This window comes from Lepisosteus oculatus, chromosome 5, assembly GCF_040954835.1.
Source record: "Lepisosteus oculatus isolate fLepOcu1 chromosome 5, fLepOcu1.hap2, whole genome shotgun sequence".
In the NCBI taxonomy this organism is placed as follows: Eukaryota; Metazoa; Chordata; class Actinopteri; order Semionotiformes; family Lepisosteidae; genus Lepisosteus; species Lepisosteus oculatus.
This window is the reverse complement of record NC_090700.1, coordinates 36,609,747-36,625,740: the sequence shown is the minus strand read 5'-3', so window position 1 is coordinate 36,625,740 and position 15,994 is coordinate 36,609,747. Positions and strand designations below refer to the sequence as shown.

Sequence of the window (15,994 nt, the reverse complement as noted above, 5' to 3'; positions counted from 1 at the left end):
GTCACATTATAATGTTCAACTCTAGTATAACAATCATTGCAAAAGAAGAAAAAGATCTTTACAACATTAGAAAGGTGACAAACCAGGAGGGTATTCAGCAATACTAATTGATCTGAGGATCTTGCACATGGTTGTACAAGCCTTCTATATTATGACCACACCTCTATTATCTAATGGTTCTCTGACTTCTGTTTTCCTCGCACTGTCATACTTGTTGGAAAGACTAGATCAGCACAGGTGTTCCTTGTGTAGGTGCTCTGACAGACTGAGAAGGCAGTCGTTAGCCATGTCTGATATTTCCTCTCAACTTCCGGTCACACGCTGGCTAGGCTAATTGCATGTGTGCCCTGCAGTGACTAGTGTCCATATGATGTCATGTAATTTTGGGGTAGGCTCTAGGTTTCTGCAGCCCTTACTAGAGGATTGAGAGGATTTCTGAAGCTGGATGGGTGGCTCACTTATAGGATAGTGAGTAGTAAAAGCTGGCAATTGTGGGAAGGTTTACAGTAAATAGCTCAAGTTGTCAAACTGGAGTGAAGGTAAATGATATAAATTTATAAACTTATAAATTTAAGTTTTAACCAAATCTGTACCTCCAAGATTTGGAAATGTGAATGCATGTCCCGGTCAGTGTGGTTGTGTAGCCACAGGCCCAAGGGTGAGCGGCATGGTCTGCCCATGTGTGAGGCATGCCAGAAGACTTTGGAGTTGATTTCCAAACCCTGCTGACTTGCCAAATTAAACACAAACACATTGCATTCCAGTTTTAAAAATAACGTGACCTTCAGGAAAACTATATAAGACAATTCAATTACTGTTGTCTATTCTAAGATATCAGTTAGTAAAAAATTCAGAAACATAGAGAATAACAAACTCTTATTACATATCCGTTCAGCTTAGTCTGCTTTTCAACTTTTAGCCTTGTATCCAATTCAGATGGACTCCTCTGTCTTTACTCTTAACAGGATAGTCTTATGAATACTGTGTACAATGTCTGTCTCGGGGCTTTTCAGCTATTGTTTGCTGGAAAAAGAATGATCTTGCTGCTGCCATGGAATCGGGCGTCCATTGTTACAGAGCTATTGCATTCTAGAATGTCAGACAACAGAAATCACGTTTTCTGTCTTCTGCTCAGTGAGCCTTTTTATGCAGAAGGAGATCAAGGACTTGGCTTGAAGTAGGTAGGGTGCATAACAGGATTTAATATTCAGCATCTCTGTGGAAAAAAGAGCTAAATTATACTGAAGCATTTCCTTTGATGAGGCGCTTTACAGTATCAAATAGAATCTTAAAGTCCCCTGAAAAATAAACAGCTGTGAGGCCTAGCTGAATGTATGAATGTGCTGCAGCATTTTAAAACTGGCAGGTTTTGAGGGTATTTCCTTGTAGCAAAGCCAAACATGTCAAAATCATAGCCTTCCCAAACCGTTCTTTTTTCAATTCTGTCCGGATCTGTCTCGCAGAATTTTTTTTTTGTGGTCTCTTTTTCTATGCTGGGGGGGGGGTTTGTTTTATTGTCTTCTCAAAATATCTGTCAATTTTGCTTATTTTGTTTTTCAATTCCAGAAGGGCATCGTACATTTTTTTTCACGGTCCCTCAAGCACCCAGTCATAAACTCTGCCAGAGATTGGCAATAAAATATTCGAGACTTCGCTTGTCTCTTTCACCTCTGCTGCCTTTGAACCTGTGGGCTCCAGTTAAACAAATGCCCTGCCGTCTGCTGTGTGCTATGCCAGGGATCGGGACGAAACACTGTGGGCCTTCTCTGAGGTTGCCCTGGCTGACAGTGGCCACCTGGTGCCTCCTGTGCTGCCCTGGCCTGGGTGCTGTCACCCTGCCCCCTGTGCTCGAGCAGGAGCTGCAGGCGGTGACGGCGCAGGTGGTGGTGCGCAGCTCTCCCTGCAGCGCCACGTGCGGCCTGGGGTTGCGGACGGAGGAACTGTGCCTGCTGGGAGGTGGTGGAGCGCACGAGAGCTGTGAGGAGAGGAAGGCGGAGTGCCTGGTGTCCTGGGACTGTGGCCTGAGCACCTTCACAGTGACCGCGGGGGACGCCCAGGAGCTGGACTGCCTCGGCGAGGTGATGGAGACCATGGGGAGGTTCAGGTTCGTCTTCTCCTGGAGGTATGCCCGGGGCGTCGTCACCACGGACGACTCGTTCTTCAGGCGCTACGCGGTGCCGCCCTTGGACAGGTTGGTCCTGGATCCCGTGAGGGAGGCCGACGCGGGGACCTACCGCTGTGACGTGAAAGACAGCCGCTACAGGATGCTCAAGAGGGTCTTCTTCGGGGTCAAGGTGCTGCCTGCAAAGGTTGTGCACCTGCAGTACACTGGTGCTCTTTCTCAATGGGATGCCCTGAAAGACAACCAAACTGGGGACGGATTCAACAGCACCTCCATCGCCACCTCTGACAGCCTTGCCTTCTCTCAAGTCGAGAAAATTATCCTGTACAGCCTGTGTATCTCATCAGGAATGGCAGCGACCATGTTTCTGTTACTTTGCTTCGTCTTCCAAGAGAAGAGAAATAATCGTGCAGATCTATAAGGTCCTAAAACCAGAAGCCAGACCTGGTGGAGGTAGTAGGTTGGTGCTGGTCATGCTCTGCTGATATTTTCCACACCAAAACCATTTTTCTTTCTCATTAGCCTCCCTTTTGCACAATAAATTGACCAGTTCTATTCACAGATTTAAAAACAGTGGTTAATTTCTGATCGATTGGCAAAATCTGTTTATGAGTGGTGTGGAGTGCTTTTCCTGCTCAATTTGTGTCTGTTTTGAGGGTTTGCCACTCAAGACAATTTCAAATACAGTCTTGAAAGAGAGACAAGTATGTTTTAATGAACACCGAGAATACCCAAGAAGTTAAACAAGGGAGAGACTGCTATAAAGTATATAATGCATGGGGGCTTTTATAGTGGCCACTTGAGATAGTTTGAATATTCACAAGCAGGCTTTCCTACACACTAATGATGAACATAATGATTGCTTTCATAAGAAGCTGAACAACCTGAGGAGATAAGGAGCACTCTGTGAAACGGAACTGGCACAGCCCATGGTTCTCCACAAAGCCAGGGTAATTAATAATAGCATCCTTTCTCCACATAAGTTTCTTCTTAAGAACACAAGAAAGCTTGCAGATGAGAAGCCGTTCAACTTTTCTTTCTTGTTTGGTTTCCTGGACTAATAGGCTTAATGTTGTAAGACCTCTTTTTGTTTGTCTAAGGATTACATGAAAGCAGTTTTAAACCACATACAGTAGCTCTGGAGCTGGTTTCAGACTCCCACAAACCACTGTGTAAAGACATGTCACCTTTCTTCTGCCTCACATGGCCCTACGCTGAATTTTTACTTGTGTTCCCAGGCCCTTGTGTTATGCTGATCTTGAAGAAATCCTCCAAGGTGGCTAGGTCAATCCCTTCAGGATTGAAAGGACCTGTGATGATGAAACTTCTTTGTGGAGGATTTAGTGTTTTCCCCCCCTACAAGACAACTTAACAAGGCTGTTTTGTAAGCGTCTGTGGAACTGAATTACAGGGTGATGAGCAGTACAAATCCCTTGGTCTGCCTTTCATTAGATGACAAAAACCTCTCGTACATCTCGAGCTCTGAGGTGATGTTTGGCTAAGGCTGGCTGTGGCAGGGCTTATCTTCACTCAGGTATGATACCAGGAGGTCAAACGAGGATTTTCAATCTTGGGTTTCCCAGGGACTGTCCTTATTTTAACTGGGCGTCCTTGTTGATGAGATGCTTTCTTTGGAAGTGGAGTCCCCCAGTCAAGGGCTTTAAAAGATTGAAAATCCCTGCTTTAAAACAGCACTCTTCACATCACTCTCTCTTACGTTAAAAGGAGTGCCTACAGCTGTTTGTGGCTCTGCATGCTTAGAACTATGATGGAGGATCTGGCCAGCTGGATTTCTGTCTTCAAGGGCATAATGCAAGCCTTAGTACAGATATCTGATGTTTCAAAACCAAATAGTCCCCACATCCTTGTTTTGATATTGAAATTTGTATCAAGTGGAGTCTCTAGAGATAAAGTGAGGATATGATACAGTATATCAGACTCCAGATTAAGTTCTTGGTAAAAGCGTCTACTGCTCTGGGCCCTGATTGATTTGAAGGGAAACTGTTTTCACTGTTGATTCAGCTGAGATATTAATGATCAACACTATTTTTTAAGTCCCAGACGTGTTCTGTGGTGCACTTTTATGTAAACTTTTTTAAAGGCATTAGAAAGCAGATGACAATCATCAAACTGAATACCACTACCCTGTTGCATCAAAATAGGTTTTTCTAGGACTGTAGAGTGTTCTACAAAAATAAGTAGAGGGACAATGAAATGGACGGTCCCCAAGTTTATTTTATCATTTAAAATCTCATTTTATTACAACTGCTTGTACAATATATACAAAGATGTCTTCAAAAGCATATACCATTAACAGACCATTAGTAAGAGGTGGTTTTATCTACAACATCAGCATGAGAAGTTCTAGACCAGTATTACAGTACATTGCTGGCTTTTACATTAAATACCGCCCTGTAGGATTATAAGTACTTTTCAAGAGTGGGCTATTCTCGAGATGGACTGAGAACAGCCCACTTATGTTATAATCATCCGAGGATTTCAGTGTATCCTTGCTGTTTATGGTGCTTAGATACTGGTAGAATACATGTGCAATTTAGCTAAAAAATGATGGCATTAGGATGTGTGGATATTTATTGGAGCCACTGTGCAGAGTAGCTATATTACAAACTCAGAAAACATTGCATAATTTTCATTAGTTGTGATGTGATAATTGATATATTTTGTGGGGCATACAATGTGATGGATGTACAGTAGGCTATGCAAACTGTGTCTCCAGTTATTAATGCATGTCTGGTTTAGAAATCATTACATGACTATGTATGTGTGTTTATAACACTAAACATGACAGTGGAATTCTGCACTATTACATGCTAACCCAGGTGCAGATATGTTTCAGTTGTCATTTTGTAAGATCTGTACAGTATAGATTGCCTGTGCAGATACACAAACAAGACACACTACTCTAGCGCATTAAAGCTTTCCTGAGATTCTAATCAAATCTTATCAGTGGCTTATTGAGAATTCATATCCTTGCTATTCTGTAAGTCACATTTGATCCTATTTTAACATCACATGCCTGCTGAAAGCCATTGACTCTTCTGAAAAGCATGTTAAATAGTATTTGCAGCATTTCATGTAAAAATAGCAGTATGGGTTTTTAAAAACAGGCTATCTGAGATATGCTTCAAGAATCATAAATAATTGTATATAAAACAGCACTGTTGGAATCGGTCTGTGAATCTCAAATGCTAGTGTACTGTAATAAATGTGCATGAAATCTGTTGGCACTCTTTGATCTTACCCTTTTAAAGCCTCGTTATGCAAATGTTGGTGTTAACATGGTCCAATCTTTTTATGCACACACAATGAAAGTGTACTGAAACCATAGTAAAAGTAGGTTAAATTAGAGGAAACATACGGACAATCCCCAGTAAGGTTGTGTGAAGTTACCATGTTTTGTCATGGCATGGCTTCATAAGGGCTGTGTGCGACTTGAATTGATTCCCTCCATGTCCCTGAGTTACACGGTGGTGACAGAGAGCAGAGGGCTGGGACACATGATCTCACTGGTGCCCACAGCTGTCTTGGTGCCATGGGTCAGCAGCTCCTCAATTGTGGTCCAACTGTCCAGTAACTTCCTGTTGCGGAGCTGTGTCCGCTTCCTGTTGCTAAGCTCCAGCACCACGCTGGACGCCTCCTTCCTCCTGGCCCCCTCCCCGCCCGACCCCCTCGCCAGCCGCCTCTGCCTCTGCTCCCTGGCCGTCAGGAGATGCCTCCTGCGCTCTGTTTTGCTCCAGTAGCGCCCCATCTTCACCTCGCTGCGCATCTCCTCGTCTGTGGTCACCCCGCCTCGCTCATCTGCCAGCCGTGAGGCCCGAGCCTTCAGCAGCTGGTTCCTCAGGACCCGAGGGTTGGGAAGCCCCTTTTTTGACTTAGGTAAGTCCCCCTCCTGGGTGCTGTGAAGGCCAGCTTTCTGGCTACAGCCTCTTGCAGCCTTGGGCCAGGATCCGGCAGCGCAGTCTTGTTGGGTTTGATAGGATGTTTGGCATCGCCCATCCCCACGAGCTGAAGCCCCCTTGCTTGCGAGCTTCTCCGTTTTCTTGCTGCATTCCAGTGGGCCCAGCCTGTCGCTCAAACCACGTCTACAAATGTCCCCCGGAAGTATTCCCCTGTTGTCTTCAGCCGTGCCTCTTGGCCAGGAGCCACTGTGACAGCCCACCTTGCTGTGTTTGATTTTATCATCCTGGCTTGGTTTGTGGGTGCTGTCCTGTGCAGGTTTCCTGTGATGGGGCTGCTCGGGAGGAGTTTTGTACTCCTGCGCAGCAGAGTGGCTTGCTTGCCGTCGTTCTGAGCTCGGGGGCTCCCCCTGCTGGCTGCCTCTCCCTCGCACGTCTGCTAGTGAGTCCTTTTCCTGCATAGCTCTGTTCTGGCTGCAGGGGGAGCCACAGGGGGAGGCCCCTGTTTTAGGGGAAAGCCTGGGGCTGGTGATAGAGCCGTACCTGCTCAGGCGAGGGCTCTCTGCTTTCATGTACTGCACAGAGGACACCCCCATCATGCACCTTCGAGCCACAGTGGTGGGGCTTGCTTCTTGTGGCCACCCACCCCTTGGCTGGCACGTCAGAGCCTCGGGGATGGACTCCAAGTCGTAGCGTGTCCTGAAGCCATCCCTCAGAGGTGCCTGATCCCTCTTGGCCCCGTCGCCAGCGCCCCTGGACGCCATCTTGGCACGGTACAATCGAATCTTCTTTTCCAGCAGCCGCTGGAAGCGGCGGAACTCCCCAGTGCTGACGCTGTAGAAGCCGGAGTCACTGAGCTCGGAGGAGATGAGGGACTCGGAGGAGGGCGACTCCTGGCTGGTCCGCTCCACCGGGGAAGAGCCTGGCTCCTCAGCCCCCTCTTCCGTCTCCAGCCCCGACAGCTCCCCCTGGTGGAAGCTGCCGTCAGTGCAGCCCAGCCCACTGTCCAGCTCGTGCAGGGGAGGGGGGAACCCTGGTCGTTTCTCTCGCACTGCCTCGTCCTCTTCAGTCTGCAACACAGATTGGAGGGAAAAGGTTAAAATTGTGAAAAGTTTCATCTGTGATGTATAATGTTCTCCTAAAATCTTATATCAGGCCAAATACATATTGTTTTTATTTTATACAGACATAATACAGTATAATACATTCTGTGTTTGTCTTAGCTAAAAGCATAAATGTTCTTTTTAAAAAAAACATATCTATAGCATATGTTAATGAAATTCACAGATCTGTGCCCCTCAGCTTTCAGGGCCTGGTGATGAAGCTCAGAAAAACAGTGATTCATCTAATAGGTCAGTTGTGTCCCAAAGGCAGTTTAACTGTTTAGCCTTAGCTTGTTGGAACAGACTTGTAGGAAACTGCATTGTTGTGTAAAGTTATTAATTAGGGCATTCATTAACTACCATCAAGGCTAACACACTACGTGGGTGGGCTGTAAGACTGACACCATGACGCAGATCTACTTATGCCAAGGAGATCTTTTTACCTGGTTCAGGAAGCTGTTTGGATCCTCCATGTTAGTGTTGCAACAGCCAATCAGATAGCCCCTTCCTTTAGGTGCGTACCTGTACAACTCAGGGTCCTGAGAGAGGGAGCAGAAGAAACCACTTGTAGTCAGCCTGGCTAAAGTTTAGAAGAAAAAAACGTGGGTGATTACCCAGTAAATCAATCAATCACGGAAAAACCAATCAATGTGAAGAAGGAGACTGTGGAGTATACAGAATACAGGTCTATACAGAACGTCCTCTCTCTGGACCGAGCTGAGCCTCCGCTGTGCGTATGCAGGTAGAACCAACTCAAGAACTAGCTTATCTAAACTGGAAAACAGCAAGGTACAGGGTTAAACTACCAGCACAAGAGTGACGAGATTTGGTGCATTAAAAACTGCGTTGTTGTAGCTATTGCAGAGGTAGACTTAATCATGTACAGCATAATAGCAGAATAATTCAGCCAGCTCCAGGAGGCTAGTGTTTCTCCAACTGGCTTTGAACAAATAGAGCCCTACCAGGTAAGAGCCCTCCCCATCTTTTTTAAACCAGGTAGCGAGAGGGCAGATGCTGTCATCTGAATGTTTGTTTTTAAATATTTTTAATAATACAGTATTTACCTCTACTGAAAATGAAGCGCAAATTTAAATCTATTTTTAAATAGGCTTAGTGCTGGGTTAATCTATTTTTAGTAATATGTATTCCTATGACAGTCTACTGTGATACGTCAGGAGAGTGCATGTTGTGTTGAGGGTGCAGCTCTTTGATACCTGGAAGTGAAGTGTACAAGACTTTAAGTTCCATCAGCTAGTGAAGGGTAGATTGTTTTTGCTGCGGGAGGCAGTGAAAGTGTTTTTCTTCTGTGCAGCGGTTTCTCGTGTTCTCAAAAGGGATTTCATTAAAATCTGCCTTGCAGCCGCCCACTGCACATGTGAGCACAGCTCTGTTGAAAAAAATTCGATTCGCTAGGCTCGGCACACTGTGCAACATGCCAGGCAGCCTGCATGCTGTGTGTGGCTGTGGCAGCAGTCGAAAACTACCACCTGTGTATCAGTTTTAGAAGATTTTCTTAGACGGGAATCAAAGGGTTATTGCAGGGGGCATGAGAAAGGGAGGCCATTTTAGATGATCCTGCCTGTTTGGTTAATCTAAGAGTCTGTGTACCCATTTCTTGAGCAATCACAGTCAGCTTCAACTCAGGCTAGTTTGCTCCTGACATTTACTACTCATTGTGCAAAGAAGTGCCCTCTGTTTTCAGTCTCAAATGCATCTCAATCTAATTTCCAAAATGTAAGCTAAAAGCAGAGTAGGGGGGAGGGATTGTTTATGGTCTCATGTCATCTGGAGGGCTAGAGCAAGACCCTGACACACAATCATTCCTGAAAGGTAGTCACTTGTACCTAGGCCAAGATGAAGCCAAGATGAATATTAAAGGTGATTGTCTTTGCCAAAAAAGTGATAGAAACCAACAAAGGCTTTTTTTTCTTTGCATGTTAATGCAGAAATGATCTAGAAGGCACAAATGAGTCGAATAATAATAATAATAATAATAATAATTGCTTACACTTATATAGTGCTTTTCTGGACACTCCACTCAAAGAGCTTTACAGGTAATGGGGACTCCCCTCCACCACCACCAATGTGCAGCCCCACCTGGATGATGTGACAGCAGCCATAGTGCGCCAGAACGCTCACCACACATCAGCTATCAGTGGGGAGGAGAGCAGAGTGATGAAGCCAATTCATAGATGGAGATTATTAGGAGGCCATGATTGATAAGGGCCAATGGGAAATTTGGCCAGGACGCCGGGGTTACACCCCTACTCTTTTCGAGAAACGTCCTGGGATTTTTAATGACCACAGAGAGTCAGGACCTCTGTTTTACGTCTCATCCGAAGGTCAGCGCCTGTTTACAGTATAGTGTCCCTGTCACTATACTGGAGCATTAGGACCCACACAGACCGCAGGGTGAGCGCCCCCTGCTGGCCCCACTAACACCTCTTCCAGCAGCAGCCTTAGTTTTTCCCAGGAGGTCTCCCATCCAGGTACTGACCAGGCTCACACCTGCTTAGCTTCAGTGGGTTGCCAGTTGTGAGTTGCAGGGTGATATGGCTACTATAATAAGTAGTATAAATAAGTAGACGCCGGAAGCTTACCTTGTATCCCAGGCGGTCCATAGTTTCTACATCATGGGGAATGCTGGGCAGGTACTCATGGGCGTTGTAGTGGTCACGTGGCAGGGTCATGTGATTACAGCAGGGCCTGCACAAGAGAGGATATTCCCTGAGTCCAGAATTGAACCCAACACAGTAACAGAAGGCATACTTTATCCTTAGATTGTAGAGCCAGTCTCAATATATCATATTTTGGCCCCTAGGATGTGTAATGCTTTTTATTCTTGCATCAGGTCATCAGGTTGTGCTCCAGCTACAGTGATCAAACTCTGGTATGACACACAGGAGATGCAGTAAGCAGTATTTTGTACGGGGAGGTGCTGTTGTTAATGTACTATGGAAATTGACACCCCAGCCAATTTGCTTTGATGTTGAGTTAATACATGTACAGCACAGTGCCAGGCATGAAACCATCAGTATCTGCAACCTTGTCCTTGTCTATCACACAGGGACTGACGGATATACTTGTTCAGAAAGCTGCTATTTGCACCACAGCTGTCACAGGGCAATGGGAACTGGTAAAATGCCATTTTTGTCTGAAAGGGGCTTTTAATTCTACTTTGGCAAAACACCTGTTGTCTTACCTGTCAATATAAGTGCTCAGCCTGGGTGATGACCCTACGGTGACCCCAAGGCCTCTCAGGGTGTCCCAGGGTCTCTCTGTCTGGGTGCTGCAGTCTGATGTCTGCCTCCTCTGAGGGTGGGTCTTCCAGCCATCTATCTGAAGAGTGATTGGCTCATGGCGGCAGCCAAAGATCCTCAGCGCCTCCTGCTGGTTGGCCTGAGAAAAATCCTGCCCGTTTATCTGAAACATGTCACCGAAATGGGAAAAATTCAAAGTCCTGGCACTTATTCTTAGTTTTACATTATACTATATTATATTAAATCAGATGGTTTGATTTTTTCATTCGTAATTGCCATCTCTTTTGCTTTGTCTAACCCTTAGTAAAGCCAAGCTGATTAATTAAACTGATGTGGCCTTCATACCGATGGGGCATTAGAGGATGTTTGTTCTGAACTGTACACTGGCACATATTTTTACACTGAGAGCCCTACAGTGCTTACATCAGGGTTACATCAGGAAGAGTCGTGCTTTGACTGACGTGCCAGTTTCTGCCAGCTGTTTAAACTCTGTGTTCTCCCGGTTACAGCTGTTTGATGTGTGTGGCATGTATCCAAATGAACATCAACACGACAAAAATCGAACTGGGTTTCTACAGCACCGGTTAGTGATGATTTTATCTTTAAATGGCCCTTAGTTAAGTTCAGAACAAGATGCAAAGAATCTCTCCTAGAGAAAATTAAAACCTACGAGTCAGCACTAAGTAGACCAAGAACATCAGTAACCTAAACCTAATCTTTCTCATCCACTGGTTTCATTATTTATGTAAGTCATTGTCTGCAAAACTCATTAATCTTACACCCAAAAAAATCTGCAGTCTTAGGAACAAAAAGAGTCAAACTCATTTAGTCTAAGTTAGTCTAAATTGCCTTTGCTGTTCTGGGATAGTCATGCAGTCAGACCTTGCTGATATGACTGTTTAAACACCTCCTCAGCACAAAAGCACAGCTTCAACGACTCATTGGATAGTAAGGCAGTGCACAAGAGGAGTCAAAATATTGACAGGGTTTGCCAGTGTCCCCTGATTCAACATGTATAACATCACTGGGAGATTTAAAAGGTGTGGGACAAGGCGAAACTGGTAGTATCAGGGGCATTTACTTCTTAGAGGACCACAGGAGGAAAACGGAGGCAGGGCTAACACACAACAGCTGTGGATGTAAGTAAGCAAGGATGTGCAAGACCTTTGACCACTCTACTAATTCAATTTCACCCCATCTCTAAAGCATTAGATAGAACGTGTGTGCATGGAGAGGGGATCTGTTCAAACAGGGGAAACAAAACAGATTAACAAATGGTTTAATAAGAAGCAGTAAACAAGCTGCCAATAACCCAAACTTCATTTTGGATCTTTGTAGAGACTTTTTTGAAACAGTAGTGTTCATACTGCCAGGCAAGGTCTCATCAAATACAACCAGAGGTTGTTAGGAACTAGCCTGATAAGATGGCATGTCCCTGCTCAAGGCTCAAGTGAAGATTTTTTTTAAGGTGCAAGTAAAGAGAAAAAAGAGCGAAGATGCAATCATCACTTTCGAGCAATAAAAGGGATGCAGCTTTTATCAATAACATCTTCAGGCAACCCCAGCCACACATGGACCAAGAACTAAATCCCAAAAATGAAGAATGGAAGATATGTTAGAACTGCTGCCATCAGTCTAAATAGTCTGCAGGCTGTTTCAGTTTCATGAACATCTCCTATTCACACACTGATTTCCACATGGACCAGATACTCACATACAGTGCATATGACAATCAGATACTGCAAACCCCATGTGGGAACTGACTACTCTTGTGATGTGTTATTTTCAAATTGGTGTATTGATTGATCAATCTAGCTGAATGGTGTAAAGAAAATTGTTTTACACACCCAGGGTGGAAATGAAGTCTTAACTGCACTTGTGAGCGTTCAGTTCCTTTAAGCATGTTTGCTTTCGTGTGCAAAAACAGTCACGACTGTAAGTACCCAAGACACCACACTGCATGTGTTTCTTCTGCTGGAGTGCTCAGAAGAAAAGTCCTGCACAATACATGTCTTTGCCCAGACCCACGCAAACACTGCAGTTCACACACAACTCAGCCACACAATGAGCCACACAGAACCCCAACAGCATGCCCCCCCCAAGTCTCTCCTCCACAGACACATTCCCTGCACACATTGATTTCAGGTTATCACCCCGAAAGCCTCCATTCCCCCCAAGCCAGCCCCATTCACCCCAGTCCAGTACTCACCTCCAAGCCATCACCTAGCCAGAGCCCAGAGAGCCGACAACCCATTGCCCTGCCGAACCCGTGCCAGCCTTTGGTGCCAACTTAGGTGTCCAGTCCAGTGTGGGATATATATTAATAGAATGAGAGAGAGAGACAGTCCGGCCCCCAAAAATAAAGGGAGACCGATCTGGGCACTGTGGTGGCACAGGCACTACATGGGCACACTGCACCAGCACAGTGCCAGTCAGAGCCAGTGCGAAGCTGCTGATCGGTGTGTGGATGTGACAGCTTAGCGCCGCAGCTCAGCCTCAGCTGCCTACTGTGAGTGTACAGCCCGACTCAGGCTCCTCCTCGCCCAGCCTCTCTGCTCATGCATAGTAACCTTGCTCCTGTGCTTTCTCTTCTCCCATTGGTGGAGGGGCTACTACTACTCTCCCAATCCTGTGGCCTGCAGAGAGAGAGGGCACTGCCACTCCACAGCTTAGCTCGAGCCTAGTCCTAATAAAAGAATTACGTACTGTACATGACAGGTTTCGGAAGATGGTTTTTTCTCTTTTCTCCCTTTCTCCCCAGCACAGAATGTCTGTATTTCTGCAATGGAGGACAGCTTGGTGAAAAAAAAAAAGTATAAGAGTTAGAGAAGCCTGGTCCTTGTGCACAGTCACTGGGAAACAGTGGCTTTGGGGTATTATTAGTGCACTGCACAGCACTGCTTTTCAAAGCCGAGGCTGCTGCTGTGTGCACTTCAAGAAGGGTGAGAGAGATGTGTTCATCTCTGCAACTGCTTGACTCATTCTGTGTGTGTGTGTTTTTTTATCGTCTTTTGTTCAGTGTGTTTGTTTTTTTTAATCCCTGGCTCCTATCACTGAGTCACAGAGAGCGTGAGGCATTAGTCTTATTCTAAGCATGTTGGCATTGGTCTTTTCACAGCGTTGTTTTTTGTTGTCCTTATTTTTATTCAGTTTGTCCTGGGGTTTTGAGAAGGGTTTGGGGGGGGGGAGTGACAAATGAGGTTAGGGAATTTGGGAATTAGCCTAGTGGTGCTAGAAGATTTTCTGTATTTGCGGCATCTTATTTCACCTCTTTATTTGGTTGTGTGTATCTCTCTGTCCTTCTGTCTGTCCAGATATGAAGAACAACCCTCGATGAAACAGTATTTCTTATAGATAATTCTCCTGCATTAGTTCCAGTGGGTGTTAGAGCATGAGTGCTGCAAGAGCTGCGTGAGTCACTGTCTCTTCAGAACTGTTTTTTCAGAAGGTCAGGGAGCAGCGTGGTCCAGTCCAGCTGAGGTACTAGGCCCTTCAGCCACAGAGGGGAGAAAGGAGGGGTAGGACCAGGTCTCACTGACCACAGAGGGTGAGAAATGAGGGGGAGGAGCAGAACACACTGACCACAGAGGGTGAGAAATGAGGGGCAGGAGGTCGAGTTCGGGATCATTCAGCAGGCTCGATCAGTGGCCTTAACCGAATCCGCACTGAGGGACTGAATTTTCAAAATCCTGCTCTTGCAAAGAAAGGTTTGTCATTCCACCAGGGTTTCAGTTTCTGCTAGCATTTCGAATGACCCAGTTTCTTTTTGCTTCTTTTCTGCAAGCATTGCTGAACCTTCCCTCAAGCAGCCCCTTTTGTAGTCAAGTAACTTAATAAGGCCTTTTTTTCCGAGTTTAAAGAACCTTTAGCTGTATGTGTTTCTGGAATGGGAAATCTTAATTTTTCAGACTTTAGCTGGTACCAGGTTCTAGATTGGCATTCTCTGGAGCTACAAGTGACCCATCGGTAAGCTGGCCCATATGGTCATCTTATCCATGACAGGTGACCCAGATACCTGCCCGTAAGAACCTATGGCAGCAGGTTCTGCTCCAAGGCTTGCTCCATTCCTCTGTGCTGTGGTGCTGAGTGCCGGGAGTTACCAGGAGCTGAGCTGGAGAGCTGAGCGCCTGTCACCCTCGATCACGTTCTCTTCCTCTGCTCGGCAAATACCCCTGACAGCTGACTTAGCAAAGAGGCTGTATCTCTTTTTTTCTGGATTGTTTGTTTTTGCTGTTCTTTTGCATTTTCTTTTCTCTCTCTCTCACACACACTTTCTTTTCCTGCAGGCTGGATGCCCTTAATTGTCTGACAGGATGGAGAAAAGGAGACGCAGTGACTTAGGTTATTTTAAGGCTACTTACAGGTTACTGACAGGTTCTCTAAATTGATGTTAGCCTGCCACTCTCGACACTGGGTCACCACTGACGTGCCTGCACTATGGAGAGTGAGCCGCTTGTATTTTGAAATATTTCTACAGTATAAATTACGCCCCGGGTCAGGTTCTTGAGCACACTGGTGAGTTTCCCATCCCTCCCAGAAGCATTGCAAGTCCCACAGTGAAGGGCCAGAGTTGGACCTCCAAAGAATGTGTGTGAAAATATGGAAGTTGTTGTCCATGCGTGACTGGACAGAATGCAAATATATCGAACCCTTACATAAGGAGGCAAGATGCCCACTCAGATCAGAACACTTCAGACTTAGCTTGGTCCTCGCAAGTGATCTGTTGGCTATCCCCTCTGGTAAAATCTAGCTCTGGTTCTGCTGACCCCTAACTTTGACTGTAGTTCTGTCTGTAAAGTTACTGATTGCTGTACTGTACTGCCAGCCTCCAATAACGAGCAGGTGGGCGAATAATTAATGACAACTAAAGAGCACGTGAGATGTCAGGCGACAAAGTCCTGGGGACACAGGAGACACTACGAAGTTCAACTGCCATCTGCTATCCAAGGATTGTTCTGAAGACTTGCTCTGAGGAAACAGCCTAGAAAACCTGTTCACATACAGTATGGCCTCCAGAACAGCTTTGCCATTATTGCTGAACCCTGTCATCCACATATTGTCAGATCAGGTCTGAATCATGTTTTTGACCCACTAGGAAGGGGATTCCCCAAGTACACACTTGGCTGAGATTTGCCAACATTGGCTTTTTTGGGCTTTCCAAGTAGCAGTATCCCCTGAGGCTTGCCTGACGCTGTGATGAGATGATGTCTCTGTCTCTCCAGTGGGGCTCACAGCCTGGAAATCAGGGGGGGTTGATGAAAGAGGCCTTTGGAGGCAAAGTCGGCAATGATTTCCCTCATTGTAGCAATAAGAAGGATGATGGTCAAGCCAAGTTGATCAAAAACTGATCATTCCAGATTAGGAGGAGAGAAAAGGCTGAAAAATGCTAATTCCATTAGTTTTGAAAATGCAACCCAGCAGTCTTTCTATTGTTAAATGCTTTTCTCAGAATACAGCTTCCAATTGAGTCAATAAATATTTCAGTAGAAGAGAACAGTTGAGGGAAAAACCCTGATTCCAGGCAGTATTGCTTAGAGAGGTCAGGATACATCTCCTATACATAGAACAAGGATTTCTACTTTTCCAGAACTC

The 15,994-nt window shown here is 45.6% G+C and overlaps 2 protein-coding genes across 3 annotated transcripts; one reads left to right on the top strand and one right to left on the bottom strand.

Annotated features, from left to right (window-relative positions):
• Nucleotides 1-1,085: 1,085 nt before the first annotated feature.
• tmem81 (transmembrane protein 81) lies at nucleotides 1,086-2,681 on the top strand. 2 transcript variants are annotated; one of them, XM_015342543.2, is made up of 2 exons: nucleotides 1,086-1,177; nucleotides 1,567-2,681. In XM_015342543.2, the coding sequence occupies exon 2, from the start codon at nucleotides 1,707-1,709 to the stop codon at nucleotides 2,541-2,543; it is 837 nt and encodes a 278-aa protein (XP_015198029.1). In that variant the 5' UTR covers nucleotides 1,086-1,177; nucleotides 1,567-1,706; the 3' UTR covers nucleotides 2,544-2,681. The 2 variants fall into 2 exon arrangements, with proteins under 2 accessions (XP_015198029.1, XP_015198028.1); XM_015342542.2 differs by having other exon boundaries at nucleotides 1,112-1,181.
• Nucleotides 2,682-4,343: 1,662 nt separating this feature from the next.
• LOC107076835 (PDZ domain-containing protein 4-like) lies at nucleotides 4,344-13,251 on the bottom strand. Its single transcript, XM_015342514.2, has 5 exons — nucleotides 12,612-13,251; nucleotides 10,345-10,565; nucleotides 9,743-9,848; nucleotides 7,586-7,681; nucleotides 4,344-7,109 (listed from the first exon to the last, which is right to left on the bottom strand). The coding sequence occupies exons 1-5, from the start codon at nucleotides 12,654-12,656 to the stop codon at nucleotides 5,604-5,606; spliced, it is 1,974 nt and encodes a 657-aa protein (XP_015198000.2). The 5' UTR covers nucleotides 12,657-13,251; the 3' UTR covers nucleotides 4,344-5,603.
• Nucleotides 13,252-15,994: the final 2,743 nt, after the last annotated feature.

Bases quoted from the DNA above. Each gene is read 5' to 3' on its own strand.
- tmem81 (XM_015342543.2), top strand. From the start codon at position 1,707: ATGCCCTGCCGTCTGCTGTGTGCTATGCCAGGGATCGGGACGAAACAC.
- LOC107076835 (XM_015342514.2), bottom strand. From the start codon at position 12,656: ATGGGTTGTCGGCTCTCTGGGCTCTGGCTAGGTGATGGCTTGGAG. The intron at 10,566-12,611 runs GTGAGTACTGGA...GACATGTTTCAG, and splicing joins GGCTAGGTGATGGCTTGGAG to ATAAACGGGCAGGATTTTTC. The intron at 9,849-10,344 runs GTAAGACAACAG...TCTCTTGTGCAG, and splicing joins CTGAGCACTTATATTGACAG to GCCCTGCTGTAATCACATGA.